The following is an 18,775-nucleotide window of genomic DNA, read 5'->3' as shown; positions in this document are numbered from 1 at the left end:
GTCTGGGAAGGACCCTCATCTGAGCTAGAATCACAGTTTATAATGGAAAAGGTGCTTTGGACTGTTATGTTGCTGAATCCTGTCACCCCAGGAACTTAGCACAGTGATAGAAACCCAGATATGAACTGGGATTTGGATTTCAGCTCTGATCATTGCTCTTAGCAGGGTTGTGACTGTTGGCTGTTGACAGCTCTCTCTGCCTTCAGACCAGGTATCTGGAAAGAGCTGTTCACATTCACTGTGTCCACTTCCTCACCTCACTTCTCTCCGCAGCCCATTGCAATCTGGCCTGCACTCCCACCAATCCATGGACACTGTACTTGATTGCTAAATCTCATGTGTGCCTTCACTCCTTAGCTGAGTTGACCTCTGTGCTGCAATTGGACACTCCCTTCTCAAAGCATGCTCTCCTCCTTTGGCTTCCAGGACATGACACTCTCCTGGATTTCCTCCCTGCCTAGGTTTTACCTTCTTTTCCCAGAGCTCTGTCCTTAGTTCTCTGCTTCTCAGTTTCCTTTTTTATGGCCTCATAGAGGTGGCAGCAAATGGTGGCTGAGAGCTTGGGCTTTGCTGCTGGGCTGCTTGGATTCATACCTTGGCTTTAGTGCTGCTTTCCAGCTGTCACTTAATCTGTCTCTGCTTTGATTTCCCTGTTTGTTAAAATATGTTACATGCTGGTGAATCGCGTCCTGAGAGTTCAGTGAATGCTGAAGGCCGCCGTGAGATCAGTGCGCATGCCTCCTTCCACGGTGCTGCTCGGAACCAATTTCTTTATTTCAGCAACACCTGAACACAGCACTTGGCACCTAAACACTTACTAAATGGATATTTTTTTTTTCCTTCATAAAAATCCTGAGACGTAGCTATATAACAATTCTCATTCTTCAAGTGGTGAATGAGAGACCCCAGGTAGGTTAGTGACTGATAGAACCCCATAGGTAAAGAACTGGAACTCACTCATTGACTGCAGATCATTCAGTCCCCAGCACCCTTCATGCTCTCTTGTCCTCATCACTCCCTTGGCTGAAGGCCCATGGCTTGTGCAAGGAAGAAAGGCATGGGATTCAGAATTCACCACTTCTCACTCCTAAGACCTCAGGAGGTCACTCGAATGCCTAAGCCTTAGTTTTCCCTGTCTGTTAAGTAGAAATAATTATCTTTACCCTGCCTGTCATTCATGATTATTGTAGTAACCAAATGACATAATATATTTGAGGGCACTTGTACCAAGATGAGGTATTTTAATCATCTTATAGTTGTCTTGTAATTTATAATTTAAGACAGCCTGAAGCAAGAGCTTTGCCATTTACCTAACCCCCCTCTGCCTCCGTAAGTGTTCAGTGGCTATTATTATCTGTTATTACATTTTAATATCAGACAGTTACCAAATGCAAGTTATGTTTCCTTACTGAAAATCCTGACTGAACATGGCAAAATCTTCAAGTGGCAGAAATAAACAAAATTGTTGTGGACATTTTGCTGAAGGTCATGTCAGACTTCTACCGAAAAAATTCCAAATCATGTGTTTTTTAAAATCAGGTATCTCTTGAAGGTTAAGAGTACTGGGACTGTTGTGCCTACATGTATTTTAGAGTCAGGGTTACTCGTTGAGCTGACCTTGTTTCATGAAGTGTGTACATGAGATACCTCTGTAGTTCATTTTGAGAGAACATTGACATAGGAGAAACAGAAAGGTTAAATGACTTAAATTAGTATTTTTGGAGAGTAAATTGAAATTATAATAACTTCTATTTCTGGTGTGATTTGGGTTGGTAGACGTATTAACTTATTTGTGTCATCACTAGGTTTATTTCTTGACCATAACATTTTTTTCAAAAAGGAACTGAAAGCCCATCTTTTCTTTAACATCTAAATTCTTTACAATACAAGCTGTGGAAGTGTTTAATTTAGCAATACTGTTCTTTGGAAGTGCGAAGTTAGGATGTGGCATACCTTAATTTTGTGCTCTTTGAATTTGTTTTGTAGGAAGTCTGCGGTCTTGCAGTTCTTCAGACTGCTTTAATAAAGTGATGCCACCAAGGAAAAAGAGAAGACCTGCCTCTGGAGATGATTTATCTGCCAAGAAAAGTAGACATGATAGGTATGATGTAGAGACAGTAGATCAGAATCAGTGATACATATGTCGAAGATGCACATTTTGACCTAATTTAGTGTGGGTCTTCTAAGTGTGCAAATGTCAAGTGGAATATTGTTTTGGCTTTGCCAGTCGATTTTTCAAAATGTAATGATTTGATCACATTTATTTTGTGTTTTAGTTTAAAAACAAAAAAACAAATTCGGTAATTTGAATTCTTAGAAGTTAAAATTTTATCTTAATCCATTGATCGCCCAAAACTGGTGCAGAGTTGATTTCTTTCCTTTTAAAGCCTTACTGTCTGTGCCTGCTGAGGACCACAGAATTGGGCTCTTGTTCTTTAAACGGGTCTCACTCATTCACTTCAACCACAGAGCTGGAGAGATCTGCCTGTACTTAATGTTCTGTGCCTGTCCAGAATATCAGCTAAGCTGAGGTTTATTCTCACATGGATGAGAATTTGATAGAACTGTGAAAAACAAGACTCTTTAAATTGCTTCTCTTTCAGATAAGTGAACTTGCTAATTTTGGTAACTCCAAGGGCGTGTTAGATTCTTTTATTTCAAACATCTTTATTGTTTCACCCTAAATCTAGTAAGTAGTTTTTTCTTCCTTGTTTTAGAAACAATGAACGAACATCATTATCTAGTCTTTTCTACCTTTCTCCATCTTTCACCATTCTGGCTTTGTGGGTCACATCACTAATGGGCCTGAATTTCCACATCTGTTAATCCAGGGAATTTAAGTGGGATTTTTCTGTTTCTTTTGTGCTGTGATTCTTTGTATACTACAACTCAGAGGAATAAGAAAGACTCTGAAAATGTAAAAATAATGTCACTGTTTATATCTCAAATGAATAGAAAATATTATCTAAAAGAAGCTAGTAGTGATTTAGAAAATAATCACCAGCAATCTTTAGGCCAGTGATTTTTCAACTTTACGAAGGCAGGCTACTTTGATACTCTTTTGATGGTATGGATGTTACTATCAGAATTGTTAAATTCTGACAATCACACAACATTTTGTGACTTTATAGTATTTAGTATTTTCTCACCATAGTCTAATAAAATATAGTATGATAAAGCCAGATTTGAAACTGACAGTATAGTTGCAGTTTCTGAATTTCATTCTTGCCCTTTCTTTTATAAACAACTTTATTTACATACCATAAAGTTCATCCATTTTAAGTGCACAGTTTAGTGATTTTTATTAAGTTAACTGAGTTGTGCACACCATCACTACAAACCAGAACATTTCCATTATCCCAGTAAGATCCCTAATCCCCATTCAGTCACTCCCAGCCCCAGACAACCACTAATTTACTTTGTCTCGACAGATTTCCTTTTTATGGATATGGTCTTTGCGTCTCGCTTCTTTCACTAAGCAGGATGTTTTTGAGATTCTTGCTTGAAATAGCATATATCAATATTTCATTCCTTTTATTTGCTGAATGGTATTCCATTGTATGCTCTTGGTTCTTTTTTATGTATTTTTCAATAATTAATATAGCGTCTCCAAGTTATTGACCAGTTACAGGCTTCAAGCTGAAATAGGAAAGTCTGGGCCCAGAATTAGAACATATCTCTTTGAACGCTTGGCCGGTATCCACTTTTGTTTCCAGGTGGTATGGCTACCTTTTATAGAAACCAGAACTGCTGGTTTGCAGTTTCAGTAACTTAACACCTTATTATAACCATGTTGTTTTTTTGGTGTTAAAACCCAGAAACTAATCAGAGGTATATACTGATAATCAGGTGAGTGTCTAGATCATGAATCAGTGTTCAATAAAAGAGAATTATACAGTTGACTGTTGCACAATACAAGTTTAAACTGCACGGGTCTACTTATGTGGATTTTTTTCAGCTGAACAGAGATAGAAAATATACCACTGAGGGATGTGAAACCCTACCTTTATGGAGCACTGACTTTTGGTATACACAGATCTTGCAGGGCTGACTGGGGGACTTGAGTATGTGCAGATTTGGGTATAGGTGGGGGTCCTGGAACCAGTCCCCTGCATATACTGGGGAATTAACGAATATTATTTTCATATTCTTGCATACTGTGTAAATAAAAACTGTATTTATAAATGCTTATATACACAACTAGGTAATTTATAAATAAGGGATACAAAAATGTATATACTTACAATTTTTATATCCAGATCATCATTTTAAAGCTATTGCCTCCTCTTCCCTCTCCATGTAGGGAGTATCACCTTCCTCAGCCCCTGGTTATTATGAGTATGTCATTTTTGTGGAAGGTCACACTTGCAACAGGAGGCTGCTGTGCTTCCTGATTCAGTTCTCCAGTTTATGCTGGGCTGTCCACAAGGCTAGAATTTGAAGAAAAAGGCAGAAGCTGGATTCTCTATACTTCTGTCTCCTGAGGTTTCTAAGGTTATACTGATCAAGAAACCACTCAAGAGACGTTGTCTTTGTCAGCCTTACATCAAAGTTTATTTTTTTCCTGGAAGCTTGGACATGATTTGATATTTCTTTTTATTTGCTTAGTGTTCTCTTGAGTTGTCTAATATTGAGAGATTCTTCCTTAGACTGTGTTCTGTGCCCAGCCTAACTTGTAAGACACAGGAGTCAGACATGAGTTGTAGGCTTATTAATTGCAGAAAACACCTTAGACATTTCTTGCCATATCTCACCATTATTTTGTAGTTAGTTCTGGCTGGTGAGGTGGAAGGGAGTATATCAAATACCTGTTCTGTTCAGTTCTTACTGATTATTTCTTAATCAGAGAAAAACTTGTATTAAGTGCTTACCACTTCTATATTAGGAGTGACTGTGTTTAAACACCATAGTTAAAAGCTGAAGCCTGCAAATGCAGGAAATAAAATGTTTAAAGTATACTTAAAATACTGACTGAATAGATGTCTGGTTTGGGTAAAAGAATATAAATTATCTGCTACTTAAAAGAACTCAGTATCTTTAAATAACTTAAAACTGCTTTTTCAATTTCTAGCATGTATAGAAAATATGATTCAACTAGAATAAAGACTGAAGAAGAAGCCTTTTCAAGTAAAAGGTGCTTAGAATGGTTCTATGAATATGCAGGTAGGTAATCATTTGTATCATCTAAGACTGACTGATCCTTATGACAATAAGGAGTACCTTAGAGGTGATTAAAGAATTTAAAAATGTATACATTTCAAATTTGTGTGTGTGTGTGTCCCTATTAGAGGGAGAGAGGGACATAGCTTTAACAAATCACCAAATGGCCTATTTTTATAGCTAGCAGCTAAGCCAAATAATTCAGAACACTAGAAAGGAACTGAAAACGTGAAATGACTTGGGAGAAATACTTTGGATTGCTAGGAAAACTATTTAGAATGCTGATAATGGGTGATTATTGGTCAAAGCACCTGTGTTAAAATAAGCGTTGCTGCTTTGAACCCCTAGAGCAGTGAAATTTCTTTATATTAAGTGTTTCTATTTGGAAAGATCATTTGGCAGAAAACATTTGTTTTGTCACTTAAAATGTCTTAAATTTAGTCTTTCTTTTTACAACTTACTGTAATTGGTTGGGTAATATATAATGTTGCAACCTGGGGCTTATTTGTTATTGTGACTTTGTATGGTGTAAAAAAGAAAAAGAAAAAATTTTCAAACAAGCTCAAGCTGAAGACTCTTTCACCTTTCTTCTTTTTCACCTTATTTCAGGTTCTTTTATAACTTACCAACTGGCTATTCCAGCAACCTTCAAACCAATTTTCCTGTCATCAATCTCTTCTCCAGACAGCCTGCCATGTGCCACTGTTGTCTTATTTTTTTAAAACTAAGCTGAGCAGATCATACATGCATTCCTTAACAACCCCAACCGCTCCCCTCCAACCCCAACCCTATCTCCTGGCCAAAAATATCCCTGCTATCTGCAGGATAAAAGACAGTGAACTCCCTGTGCTTTTGCCTGAAGTGATTTTCTCCACTTTTCTATCTGACATGCTCTATACATCTTTTAAACCCTTAATTAACTTGGTAGCCTTTTCTGTACTTCCACACGATAGTGTTTATAACTTTTTTTGGTTCCCTTTTATTGGTATCAAAATGAGGAATTCCCCCTGTAGCCTGATCTGGCTATTTTTCTCCTCTTCCCACCCAACCCTTTTTGTGATAAGAGTCTTGCCCCTGTTGTCCACAGAGATTGGTCTAGGTGACTGGCACATAACCCAGACCAGGACAGTCAGACAAATCTTCCCAGGGGTTTTCAGACTGAAGCTGGGAGGAGCATGTCTTTCTCTTCTGGTGGAGGACTTGAGAGGCTACAGTTCCGATTCCTGTAGTTCTTCTTTGGACTTTTGTGAGCTACCCCAACATCTTTCTAATGAATTCTCCGTCATTCCTTTAACAATTTTGATCTGGATTTTGTTCGCGAGGCATGAACACTAGTGCAAACACATAGATGCTTTTAGCATTTGTCTGTTTTCATGTTTACAGACAAATTAAACATGAATTTGTTTGATTCATTGAACCCGAATCTCTTGGAAACCTTTAGAATTTCTAGTAAAAGTGATTGACGGCTGGGTGCGGTGGCTCATGTCTGAAATCCCAGCACTTTGGGAGGCGAAGGCAGAAGGATTGCCTGAGTTCAGGAGTTCGAGACCAGCCTGGGCAACACGGTGAAACCCCGTCTCTACTAAAATACAAAAAAACTTGTTGGGCGTGGTGACATGCACCTGTAATCCCTGCTACTCAGGAGACTGAGGCAGGAGAATCACGTGAACCTGGGAGGCAGAGGTTGCAGTGAGCCGAGATTGTACCACTGCACTCCAGCCTGGGCGACAGAGCAAGACTTTGTCTCCAAAACACAAAAGTAATTGACACTTTGCCAGGTATTCTGTATATTTACAGGTTCTGAATGAATGAAGAGCATTATCATATTCTTATCACATTGATTATAAAGATCTCTTGCTTTCCTATATTGATTCACATTTATTGTTATGAAAATGTTTTATAAGAAGGAAATTTTAAACAAAGAAAAAGTACACTTAATCCCATCACCATAGCATAGTTATTCTGATCTTTTGGTGTACCTTCCTTTATAAGCAAACAGATTTTTTCATAATAGAAGCTAAGAAAGTAGCAAGGGATGACTTTTCTTCTTGTTTGTCTTTCTCTGACTGCAGAAAGGTGACATTTTGGACATAAAGATTAAGCTACATTATTTAGGTTCCTTGAAATCCCTGCTAAGTCGTTCGTTTTAACTCATCCCTTCAAGAAATTTGTGTGGAGGTGACTATTCCTATTTTTAGCCACCCCTTTCTTTTTCCCCCTTTTGCTATAGCTTGTCCGTGGGGAAAATAACTGGCATTTGGAATAACTGAAAGCCCCATTGGCATGTGTTTTCATTTTGTGTATTCTCAACCACATGAACTGAAACTGTAGGTCAGTATTAGTCAAGAAAAATGAATTGGGAGAAGAACCAGTGTGACTAACAAGTTGTGCTGTAGGATGAGTCTGTGGGAGCAGGCTGTGAGACCACAGGCCCCCTAGATACCAGCACAAAGAGGGCTTATAAGTGAACTTGAGCCATGTTCATTTTCCGTAGAAGAGAGCAGGCTGGTTTGGGCTGAGGATAAATGCTGACTCCTTGCCTTTTAATTTGGAGGACAGTGGAGTGGAGGGGCAGCAGGGGCCTGGTGTGTGATTATTTCACATGGATGGACCTTCAGCTCTTTCCAGCATTCTCAGTTCCACTTTGTAGCTTGCCCTCTGCTTTACATGGCTCCTGAGGCCTGAGCCCAGCTCCTCCAAGCTTATGTCTGGCCAGTTAACCCCAGTCGTCCACTGCATATTCTAGAATGCAGCTTCTTACTTTCTAAAATCTCCACCAGCTCAATTTCTGATCTCCAGAAATGTAATAAATAAACCATCCTTCGCTGGGGGTTTCCCTCCTGTTCTCTGATTGTAGATTTACTCCCTTTTACACTTTGGTACTTTAGCTCTCTGTGACTTTAGAAAGGATCGGCTGGGAGGTTCAGGGGAAGTGTTTATTTAGACCTTGATCTGAACCATTTTGTTTCATTAGAGCGAAGACAACCAGGCCAGGCATGGGGGCTCATGCCTGTAATCCTAACACTGGGAGGTCAAGGCGGGTGGATCATGAGGTCAGGAGATCGAGACTATCCTGGCTAACATGGCAAAATCCCGTCTCTGCTAAAATTACAAAAAATTAGCCGGGCATGGTGGCATGCACCTGAGGTGCCAGCTATTTGGGAAGCTGAGGCAGGAAAATCACTTGAACCCAGGAGGGAGAGGTTGCAGTGAGCCAAAATTGCATCACTGCACTCCAGCCTGGGCAACACAGCGAGACTGTCTCAAAAAAAAAAAAAGAATGAAGACAACCAGTTTACATAATTTATCTAATAACTTCCACTTTTTGAAATGTATCTAAGAATAATGAATTAAAGCAAATACACAGGTGCCAACAGTGGTTTTACAGTTATACCAAAGCTCACATACATAGGTCATAATAGTTCTACAAGTTCTGACTGTAGGCCCTTAGTCTATTTTGGATTAAGTTCTATAGCAGAATTGTTTGGTTCACCAGAAATAAAGTCAGTCATGGACAGTTGCAACAAATAATAAACTAGTCTGATAGCGAAGGAAGAGATTTTAAAAACTACCAAAGAGACCATGTGGGCCCCATTTGCCTCCGTGATGTGGCATGCTGTAATTATGGGGCCATCATGAAAAGGTCAAATACCTTTAGTTAGGGGCCCCTGCTTAAGATGGCAGGGAAAGTGGAAGGACCACTTCTTTCTGGATTATTGTCAATATATCAGCCTTACCAGATGTACCTCCAGTATCTTGTCACCTAGGGCATTTTATAGCTTATTATTTTAGATATAAGTTAAAAAAAAAAAAAAACTTAAACTTCACTTCTAACCTACTTTGTGTTAGCCAGTGGCATATTTGTTAGCTTGCTTGACAGAGGCAATTGCCTTAATTCTACAGGTAAATTTAGTGTAAAATACAACTAGAATCCCAACAAATCATGTGATTACAACTAGATTTAAACGTGTGCATGGGAAAGATGAGAAGAAAGGTGTTAGGGCTGGGTGCAGTTGGTCACACCTGTAATTCCAACACTTTGGAAGGCTGAGGTAGGAGGATCGTTTGAGCTAAGGAGTTTGTGACCAGCCTGGGCAATATAGTGAGACCCCATCTCTTAAAAAAAGTGTTAGATGACTGGGTTATTGGTAGCATTTAAATAATGTTGATTGGCAAACTGTATTTTAACCTATTGTGGATAAGATACTACTTTTGACAGTCATGCCATTGCAAATTATACTCTAAAATCTTGCTCTTCTAAAACACAGACATGTGTATATGTAAGTAGTACAACAACACTGTATAAAATTGGGAAAAAAGAAAAAGCATGAATAACTTACATAACCACTGCAAAGTATACCTCAGCAGACTTTTGTTGAGGTCTGGGGTGCATTCAGCAGAAGCACTGTGCTCAGAGTTCATTTTTCCATGTGGCAAACAGGCAAATAAGTAGAGAAACATTATCTTTATAGTGAACATTGACAGAAAGAGATGGCGGTAGCAAAGTTGGAGGATGCACGATGGGGAGGGGAAGCCGGGTAACACCCAAGCCCTGTGCAGAGGCATGGCAAATGCAGGCGGCTTGCTAGGCTCAAGAATAAGTTACACAGGCCGGGCACGGTGGCTCACACCTGTAATCCCAGCACTTTGGGAAGCCAAGGTGGGCGGATCACGAGGTCAGGAGATCGAGACCATTCTGCCTAACATGGTGAAACCTCGTCTCTACTACTAAAAAATACAAAAAATTAGCCAGACATGGTGGTGAACACCTGTAGTCCCAGCTACTCGGGAGGCTGAGGCAGGAGAGCGGCATGAACCCAGGAGGCAGAGCTTGCAGAGAGCCGAGATTGCGCCACTACACTCCAGCCTTGGCGACCGAGCCAGACTCCGTCTCAAAAAAAATAAATAAATAAGTTGTACAGAAAGAGCTTTTTTAAATCAGGAAGAATAGAAACCAAAGAGAATTTTAAAATAATTACAAAGTAACTTGCCACCAGCTCTATGCAACTACTTCTCAATAAGCCATATCAGTAGATACCAAAAAGTATCTGTTGCTAGAAACAACACAAAATAGGAATAGATGAATATTTCCTTATCAGAATAATTATTCTTTAATCTCACAGCCTAAATACTTTACAGTAGTAGAATGATGAAAAGATCTTTGATTCATATAAATAAACACACATATATACACTTACAATGGGATAACATAAAATGTATTAATATTAGCTAAGAAGAATGAAGTAGATGTATGGATCCTGTCACAGGAAGATTACCAGACACAGTCAGTGAAAAAGGCAAGGTGTAGAATTACAGGTACCTCACAAACCTATGTATAAATTTGAAAACTGCATTTTAGTATATATTTGCCCATATATAGCAAAAAGGTCCAGGAGGATACATGTCTATCTGGTAAAGAAAGGGAGAAGGCAACTTTCTTATTTAACTGTGTATTGTACTCTGTGTCTTCTCTATTTGAATATTTTATCATATGAATGGATTGATGTGTCGTGTGTCTAATACATACATGAATATGCACATGTGGATATATGCACTCTCAAACCAAAGAAAGCAGGCAATATATTGTATGATAAAATGCTAAATGTCCTATATGAGTCAAGAATGAGATAAGAATGTCCACTCTCACTACTCTTATTTGCCATTGTTTTGGAAGCTACTAGCCACTGCTGTTAGACAAGAGAAAGGAGTGTAAATATTTGAAAGGAGGAGACAGAAATGATCATTGCAGATGAAATGATTAAATTACTTTACACTTGGAAGGCCAAAGAGAATTGCTTGGGCAAACTTAGAAACACTAAATAAATATGTATACATTCCATGCCTATACAATTCTGTGAGATGGCTTATTTTGGGAAGTGTTGTTAAAGAAGCTCTTTAATAAATAGTTGTCTCTGCAGAGTAGGGAGGAGTTAGAGGGGGAAAACTTCACTTTTGGAACATCTTTATTTTTTATTTTCAAATGAAACTTTTTATCATGTTTATGTATTAATGTACAAAACTAAAATATTACTTGGTTTTCTTCTGATAAGAAAACTAGGAATACAAAAACATATATATAAATTTATATTTTTATATTTATGTTTATACATTTATATAAAAAGGGGATAAAAGGGGACAAAATCCCAGAAAAAAGTAGCAGATTTAAATATATAAAGCAAAACATTGTGTAACAAAGTAGAACATTTGTGATTAAAAGGAAAATAATGGCAACGAGAGAAAAGTATTTGCTTTGGCCAGATTATGAGGAAGGGCCTGAGTTTGAACTTTAGGGAGAGCCAAGGATTCGAAGCAGAAAAATGACATAAGATTTTCCAGCAGGAGCTTCTTGTGACTTTAATGTTCCTCCTTTGTTAAGAACAGCCACCGTATACTTTGTGTTAGTAAAAGTCTTGTTACTTTGTATTGAAGTTACTCCTGTGCTTTGTCTCCCTTCATGGAGGGCAGGGACCATTTGCACCCTAGGCAACTACTGCAGTGCATAGCTCCAGGATGTGTCTAGTAAATGTTATGGGAATGAAATGGATGCATTCTAAGATGGTGGATTCTGCTGGACTTGGTGACTTGCTAGATCTAGAGGATATGGGAGGATTGTAGAGCGATTCCTATATTCTGGTATTCAGTCATTCATTTATTCATTCAGTTTTTATTGGACCAACTACTCTATACCAGATGGTATGCTGAACTTGTAAGAATAAAAGAACTGCTCTTGAGCTTAGAAGGAAAGACAGATGAGCTGGGACTTTGAATGCAGTGTGCTAAATGTGTGAGAACCATTCCTAGCATTGCGAGGGGTCACAGGACTGCCTGACCCAGCCTCTGCAGGTGGGGAGATTGAGAGGACTGCCCCTTTGCTCTCAGTCTTATAAGGTTGAATAAGTTAGCCAGGGGAGTTGGGGGAAGGGAGAGGAGGGGACAGAAAGGGGACTAGAGGAAGATAGGGAGAGACACAAAGAGTAATACCATGCTGGGTGTGTGTTCGGTGGTGGTGCAGAGTGAAGCCACATTTAAGTAGGTGTTTCTGGACCTTAATTTTTACTCATCCAGCAATATTTATTGATTCATTTATTTCTGATAAACTTGTTTTACAGTTAGAAAGATATAAGACTGAAGAGGGAAGAAAGGCACTAGATCATAGAGAACCGTATGTGATAAGCCAAACACTGGATTTTATCTTTAGGCTCTAGGGAGCCACTGAAGTATTTTAAGCCAGCATGGGATTGCGTTTGAAGTGGATCCCTTCAGTGGCTGTTTGCAGGATGGGTCGGTGGGGGAAGACTCTGGAATTAGGAAATCATGAGGAGACTGCTGTAGTTGTCAAGAATGAAGCTTTGAAAGAGCATGGTGCAGGAGAGGCACAATTAAAAAATAATTAGAAGGTAAAATTGGTAGTATACTTGGTAATTGATTAGGTGTGGGAGAAAGGAGGAATACAGGATGACTCCCAGGTTTCTATTTCTGGGTGTGCCACCAGCTGGGACAGCATACCAGAGGATAAACAGGCCTGATATGGAGAGACATTGGGCTCCGTTTTAGTGAGGCAGTGTTTGAAAATGTGAAATTCAGGAGGAGTAGGTTTGAAGCAGAAGAAGAGTGTAGAAGGCAGTTAAACAGGAGGTAGAGCAGCTAGTGAATAGAGTGGCAAGTAGTTCAAAAGTAAGGGGAAAGTGTGGTCTAGAAAGACATTTGGGTAGGACCTGAGACCTTGAGTATGGTTGAAATTTCCTGAGAATAATGTATATAGCAAGCACTAGAAGAGGTTTAAGGATGAATCTTTGCACATAAAATTTAACCATCTGGGAGAAGCAGAAGAACCCATAAAGAAGCCAAAAGAGGAGAGGAAGGAGGAGAACCAGATGAGAGAGGGTGCTTCCAGAAGCCATGGGAAGAGACAGTTTTGTGAGGGAAGAACTGCTTCAGATTATCAGATATCACAAAATGGTCAGTTAAAACAAAGACCAAATTTGTCTGTTAGATTCAACATTTAGGGGGTTATCAGAGACCTTGGCAAAAAGAATTTCAGTGGAGAGCTAGGAGAAGAAGAAACCAAATTCCAATGGTTGCAAAGTGAAAGGGAGATAAATTAGAGATGGAATGTGTGGACGGTTCCTTCAGGAAGAATCAGAGCTAATGCTAGAACGGAAAAAGGGGACCTTACTGACTTTATCAAGAACAGAGTGATAACTTGATTTTTTTCTATGTAAAAGAAACATTTATGTTTTTTTTATTTAATTTTATAGAGACTATTATGTGGTTCTTTGCTGTGTTTCCAAAAATTATTTTATGTATTGAAATTTTTACCCAAGTAAGAGTTGAAGATTAAGCTGTTTTAAAGAGGAGGAATTGAATTCAGCCTTAACTTTAGACAAATGGTGTATACCATATTCCAACGATTGAAGGACATTGTGATAAGTTGATTTAAATGATTGTACAAAGTAGAGTCCTTCAAAGATACTGGAATTCCACAATACTTTTCAACTTATACTTGATTTTTTTTTTCCAAAAGGAGTTAATGACCTTTAAGTCTTACTTGTTGATAATATATTACTACTACAGTGGTAATAGAGTAGTGTGCATAGTCAGATTTAATTTACATAAGATTGTATTTCACAGGAACTGAGGATGTTGTAGGCCCCGAAGGCATGGAGAAATTTTGTGAAGACATTGGTGTTGAACCAGAAAACGTGAGTCTAACTTACTGAGTTGGGTGAATCCGTTGGTTATTTTTCTTACTTAAATCTTTGTTCTTTAGCAAATAAATAAATAAATAATTAAAAACTAATCGTATGTTAGTTTTTATGAAGCAATCTAAGAAATAAGTTCCAATTCTAGTTTGACCTATAAGCAGATTTTCCATTCTTGTAAGTGATATGGTATAACTATAGTTATTTTTTCTCTCATTTAATTTTTTGTATGTAAAAGGTACAGTAAGCCAGATGCTTACAAAATGGTGTGGCCACATTTGCCTACAATGATGGATCAAATGGAGGCCACATTGTACACTGTGTACCTTCGTGCCCCTCAGTAGTTGTTTCAGCTTAATGTAGAGTCAATGTAGGACTTATAATTATTCATCATGATTTTGAGTAGATTGTAATTATCAAGACTTTTTCACAGATCTTTTACTTCCAATTGAATTTTGTTCAGAAAGTGATTGCTTTTTTTTTTTTTGAGACAAAGTCTCACACTATCACCAGGCTGGAGTACAGTGGTACGATCTCGGCTCACTGCAACCTCCGCCTCCCGGGGTTCAAGCAATTCCTCTGCCTCAGCCTCCCAAGTAGCTGGGACGACAGGTGTGCGCCACCACACTTGGCTAATTTTTTTTTATATTTTAATAGAGATGGGATTTCACCATATTGGCCAGATGGTCTCTATCTCCTGACCTTGTGATCCACCTGGCTCAGCCTCCCAAAGTGCTGGGATTACAGGTGTGAGCCACAGCACCCAGCCGTGATTGCTTTTTATAATGTAAAAAACCCTAGATATTTATTTTTAATTCGAGTGATTTTTATAGGCTTATTTTTGCCTAATTCTTAGCATGTTATTGTTGAATATTTTTTCTGTTCCCACATCACCTCTTTTATACTAAAATGAAAATCTATGCTTATACACATGCGCTGCCTCATTAATTGTGCAGTTTAATATTACATTAGCTCCAGTGTAACAAATATGTCCAAGACCCTAAGTGAATTTATGATCTGGAAGAGATCTCAAGAGATCATTCCCTTCATTCAGGCTGTTTCGAAGACATCTGGTGCCCAGGCATGTATATCATGCTTTTAAAGAAACTAGCAAAATTCACATTTTTTTGTTTAAACTTTTTATTTTACCCTTACCATTTCTGTGCTTCTGTCATCTACCTTGGCCCCCAGCAATGCTTTAAATTTGCTAAAGAGCCTTTGGAATGTCTTTCACTTATTACATAAATTTTTATCTGTTTTTTTTGTTTGTTTGTTTGTAATGTATTCCAGTTCAGGTATTTCAATAAATTACCCAACTTGGCATGAAGGTTTCAGGACACCTGGGTCAATAGTATTTTACCATAGACTAGGCCCATAGGCACAAGAAAAGACCATTACATTGAATTTAAGAAGGAAGTTTTCTATGAGAGCTGGGCCAAGCTTGGCAGAGTGTTTTCTAAACAATGTAGTCAGAGGGCTGAGAGTGAGTTGGGCTTGAGAGGGGCTCTGGAGGTTCCACATAGGGTACCGTAGTAAGTGTATGACAGAGGAGTGGCAGCAGGGCCTGGGCTTGAAGTTAGAGGCTGAGAAGATTGGGAGACAAAGGGCTTGCTGGTATGTGAGGGATTAGCTGAGCATTTAGTCTCAGAGGCAGAAAAGTCTGTCAGAATGGGAAAGCACTGATGTTGATTCTAACTGAAAAAGAAAGGGAGGCCCAGCTCTTCAAGTTTCTTCACCCCCAAATACCAGTACTCAATAAAAAATAGTTATTGTCATTCTGTTTTGGTAGTTATGAGTCCTTTAGAACTCTGTTTCTGGCCTGGCATGGTGGCACTCATGCCTGTAATCCCAGCACTTTGGGAGACCGAGGCAGTTGGATCACCTGAGGTCAGGAGTTTGAGACCAGCCTGGCCAATAAGGCGAAACCCCATCTCTACTAAAAATACAAAAATTAGCTGGGTGTGGCTACTTGGGAGGCTGAGGCAGGAGAATCACTTGAACCCAGGAGGTGGAGGTTGCAGTGAGCAGAGCCAAGAACATGCCACTGCACTCCAGCCTGGGTGACAGAGCAGGACTCCGTCTCCAAACAAACAAAAAGAACTCCATTTCTGTAGGAATAGAAATAGCCTTAAAATTTAGAATCATATTAAAGACTAAAAGGCCATATTATCCAAGTATGTATAGGCCGGGCGTGGTGGCTCATGCCTGTAATCCCAGTACTTTCAGAGGCCGAGGTGGGTGGGTTGATCACGTGAGATCAGGAGTTCAGACCAGCCTGGAGAACATGGTGAAACCCCATCTTTAATAAAATACCAAAATTAGCCGGGTGTGGTGACGTGTGCCAGTAATCCCAGCTACTCAGGAGGCTGAGGCACGAGAATCGCTTGAGCCCAGGAGGCGGATGTTGCAGTGAGCTGAGATCGTACCACTGTACTCCATCCTGGGCAACAGAGTAAGACTCTGTCTCAAAAAAGAAAAGAAAAAGAATATTATCCAAATATTTACACTGTATGTACTTCAATTCCAAGCTGTCACCAATAGAAGTTATATTATTTTATATCACTAGGAAAGAAAAAGTGTTGCTAAATAAATTCTGGCATGCTATATCAATTGTGGATGCATTCCCATTTCAGAGACTTTAACGTTTGTAAAACAAGTGGTGAAATACGGTGTTTTCAAGCCTTGTCTGCATTGATAGGCAAGCACGTTTAAAGTATTTAAAACCCTCACCTTGCCTGATATTTGTAGCTTATGAAATTAAGCAGGCTTGTAAAATTCAAGTCTACGTTCGTTTACCAAGATAACAGCAAAATTCTTTGAGTACTTAGCTTTCTTGTTAGTTAACTTACGAAAGTCTCTTTTTTAGGAACTTTCCCATTATGAGTATCTGTTTTAGCTGTTTAGCCATGTTTCATTCATACTTGTGTGTGTGTGTTCTTGCACCTCACCATTTTTTTTTTTAACTTAACAAGTGTTTATGTAGAATTTTTAAATCTTTTTGGTAGAGAGTAGAATAGAGATGGTTTGAGAATACCTGGTTTGCATTAGAAAATGTGAGCTGGTTAGTTGTCCTAGGTAAATTGATGTGCAAGAGTCAGAATTCCTAGACACCTGAGGGATGAGGAGAAAATCCACTAATGTGTGAATAATTTGAGGAACTGTAACCCCATCGTTTTGGGAAATTCTTAGTAGCCCCTCGGTCTCTTAAGTCACCACTTTCTAACTTACTTAACAATCATATTTTAGCCTTGTAAGCAATCATTACTAATCAGTCCTAGTGATTTACCTAGTAATCTAAATTTTTTAATCTAAAAAAACTAATGACTTTCAAAAATTCATATGTACTAATTTATTTGATTAAAGATCCTAAAAATTTCGTAGGTTCTCACTGATACTAATTTCCAGTGAGGAAAACCATAAAGCATCAAGAGAAAGCTTCTCCTTACTACTCTATATGTAAATTAGACAAAGCTAGAGATTTTTTAGCCTACAACCTAGCTTATTGGCAGACAATTTAAGAAGAAGAGCTTCTGAATCTCCTCACTACTCTTGTTCTAGAGTTTTTAATGGACATGTTGGCTCTCAGAGGCTCAGAAATCATTAAAAATGATTTCTTGCCTCATGTTTCATGTTTTTATATCATCGTAGTTCCTTTTACCACAGCCATCATCTGACCCAGTTGGGCACAGGGATGGTGTTTTAATGGTTTTGAATGATTCTTTCAGTAGCTGAAATGAAGCCTTAGGTTTATGTAAAGAGATCGAATTAACTGCCAATGTGGGGTATCCTAGTCCTTGGAGAAACATATATATCTACCCATTGCCTTTTTCTGTTTCAGTACAGAGAGAGAGCCTGTTAACAGTGTATACCTGATCCCCATTTTAGGACTTGGATGTTCCTTACATATGAATGACCATCCAGAGATAACCAGTTCTACAGAGTGGCTGGCAGAATGGTCCTAAGAAGGCCCTGTCCCTCCTCTTTACCTTTTTAGGACTGACATTCTTTTTTAGTTACTTCTCACCTCTTCTAGGATCTTTGAGGCAGATGAGAAGGAAGGCTTCCTCCTCTTGTCCCAATCACACATGGCCTCAGCCCTGTCCCTATGTAGCATTCCAGATAGCTTAAAACTGGGTGCACCTTTGAAATGTCATTTTGTCTTTACACCTTCAGGTATTTATTAAAACTCACCATCAGTTCTCTGTGCTATCTTTTCTCTAAAATAGCTAAGTAGCAAGCAGTGGCATAAACCAGAGTTGTCACCGTTTCTGAAACCTGCATGATTTCAGAAGAGTCACAAAAGCACAGGTGGCACCTGGGGGCCTGACCCTCCTTTACAAGTTATGGGACCATGCCACGGACCCTGGGACCACTCCAGGCATAGTGCTGTCTTAAGTGGAATGTGGGACTACTTTAAAATAATTTCCAACCAGTGTATACAGTGAATTCACAAACATTAAAGTATGTGTGCTACAACTCCACTGCGTGTCTCCTCCTGTCCACCTTGTTATGTTTTAATACACTGTTCTACACCTTACTGTTTCACTTAATATATCTTGGAGATTATTCCATATTTGTCCAGCTAGTTCTACTTCGTTCATCTTAGTGGTGTCATAGTATTCCTTTATATGGAATGTATTCAGCAAAGAAGTATTTAACCAGTCCCTTATTAATGGACATTTGGTTGTTTTCAGTCTTTAACTGCTACAAATTGTACTGCAGTAAATACTGTTGACTAGTCATCTTTGTGTCTGTTTACAGGTAGACCTATAAGATAACTTTCCGTAGGTGGAATTGTCAATAACTGGTTTTACATTTGATACCGCCCTCTGGAGAGGGTGGTCACCCTACACCTCCACTATTGTACATCAGGAGAATACATGCTTCTCCAAACTCTTGTCAGCAGACGATAT

The 18,775-nt window shown here is 38.9% G+C and overlaps 1 protein-coding gene across 7 annotated transcripts in view; it reads left to right on the top strand.

Moving 5' to 3' along the window:
• Nucleotides 1–18,775, top strand: part of DCUN1D4 (defective in cullin neddylation 1 domain containing 4) — a 74,090-nt gene that overhangs the window by 29,417 nt on the left and 25,898 nt on the right. For all 7 annotated transcript variants that reach the window (XM_023183151.1, XM_023183149.1, XM_023183150.1 and 4 more), the window contains exons 4-6: nucleotides 1,987–2,101; nucleotides 5,072–5,163; nucleotides 13,792–13,862. In XM_023183151.1, the coding sequence (XP_023038919.1) occupies nucleotides 1,987–2,101; nucleotides 5,072–5,163; nucleotides 13,792–13,862 (278 nt within the window). The remainder of the gene's footprint in view (nucleotides 1–1,986; nucleotides 2,102–5,071; nucleotides 5,164–13,791; nucleotides 13,863–18,775) is intronic.

Source organism: Piliocolobus tephrosceles, chromosome 3 (genome assembly GCF_002776525.5).
Source record: "Piliocolobus tephrosceles isolate RC106 chromosome 3, ASM277652v3, whole genome shotgun sequence".
NCBI lineage: Eukaryota > Metazoa > Chordata > Mammalia > Primates > Cercopithecidae > Piliocolobus > Piliocolobus tephrosceles.
Note: the sequence above shows the minus strand (reverse complement) of the source record. Positions and strands in the feature narration are given on the sequence as shown.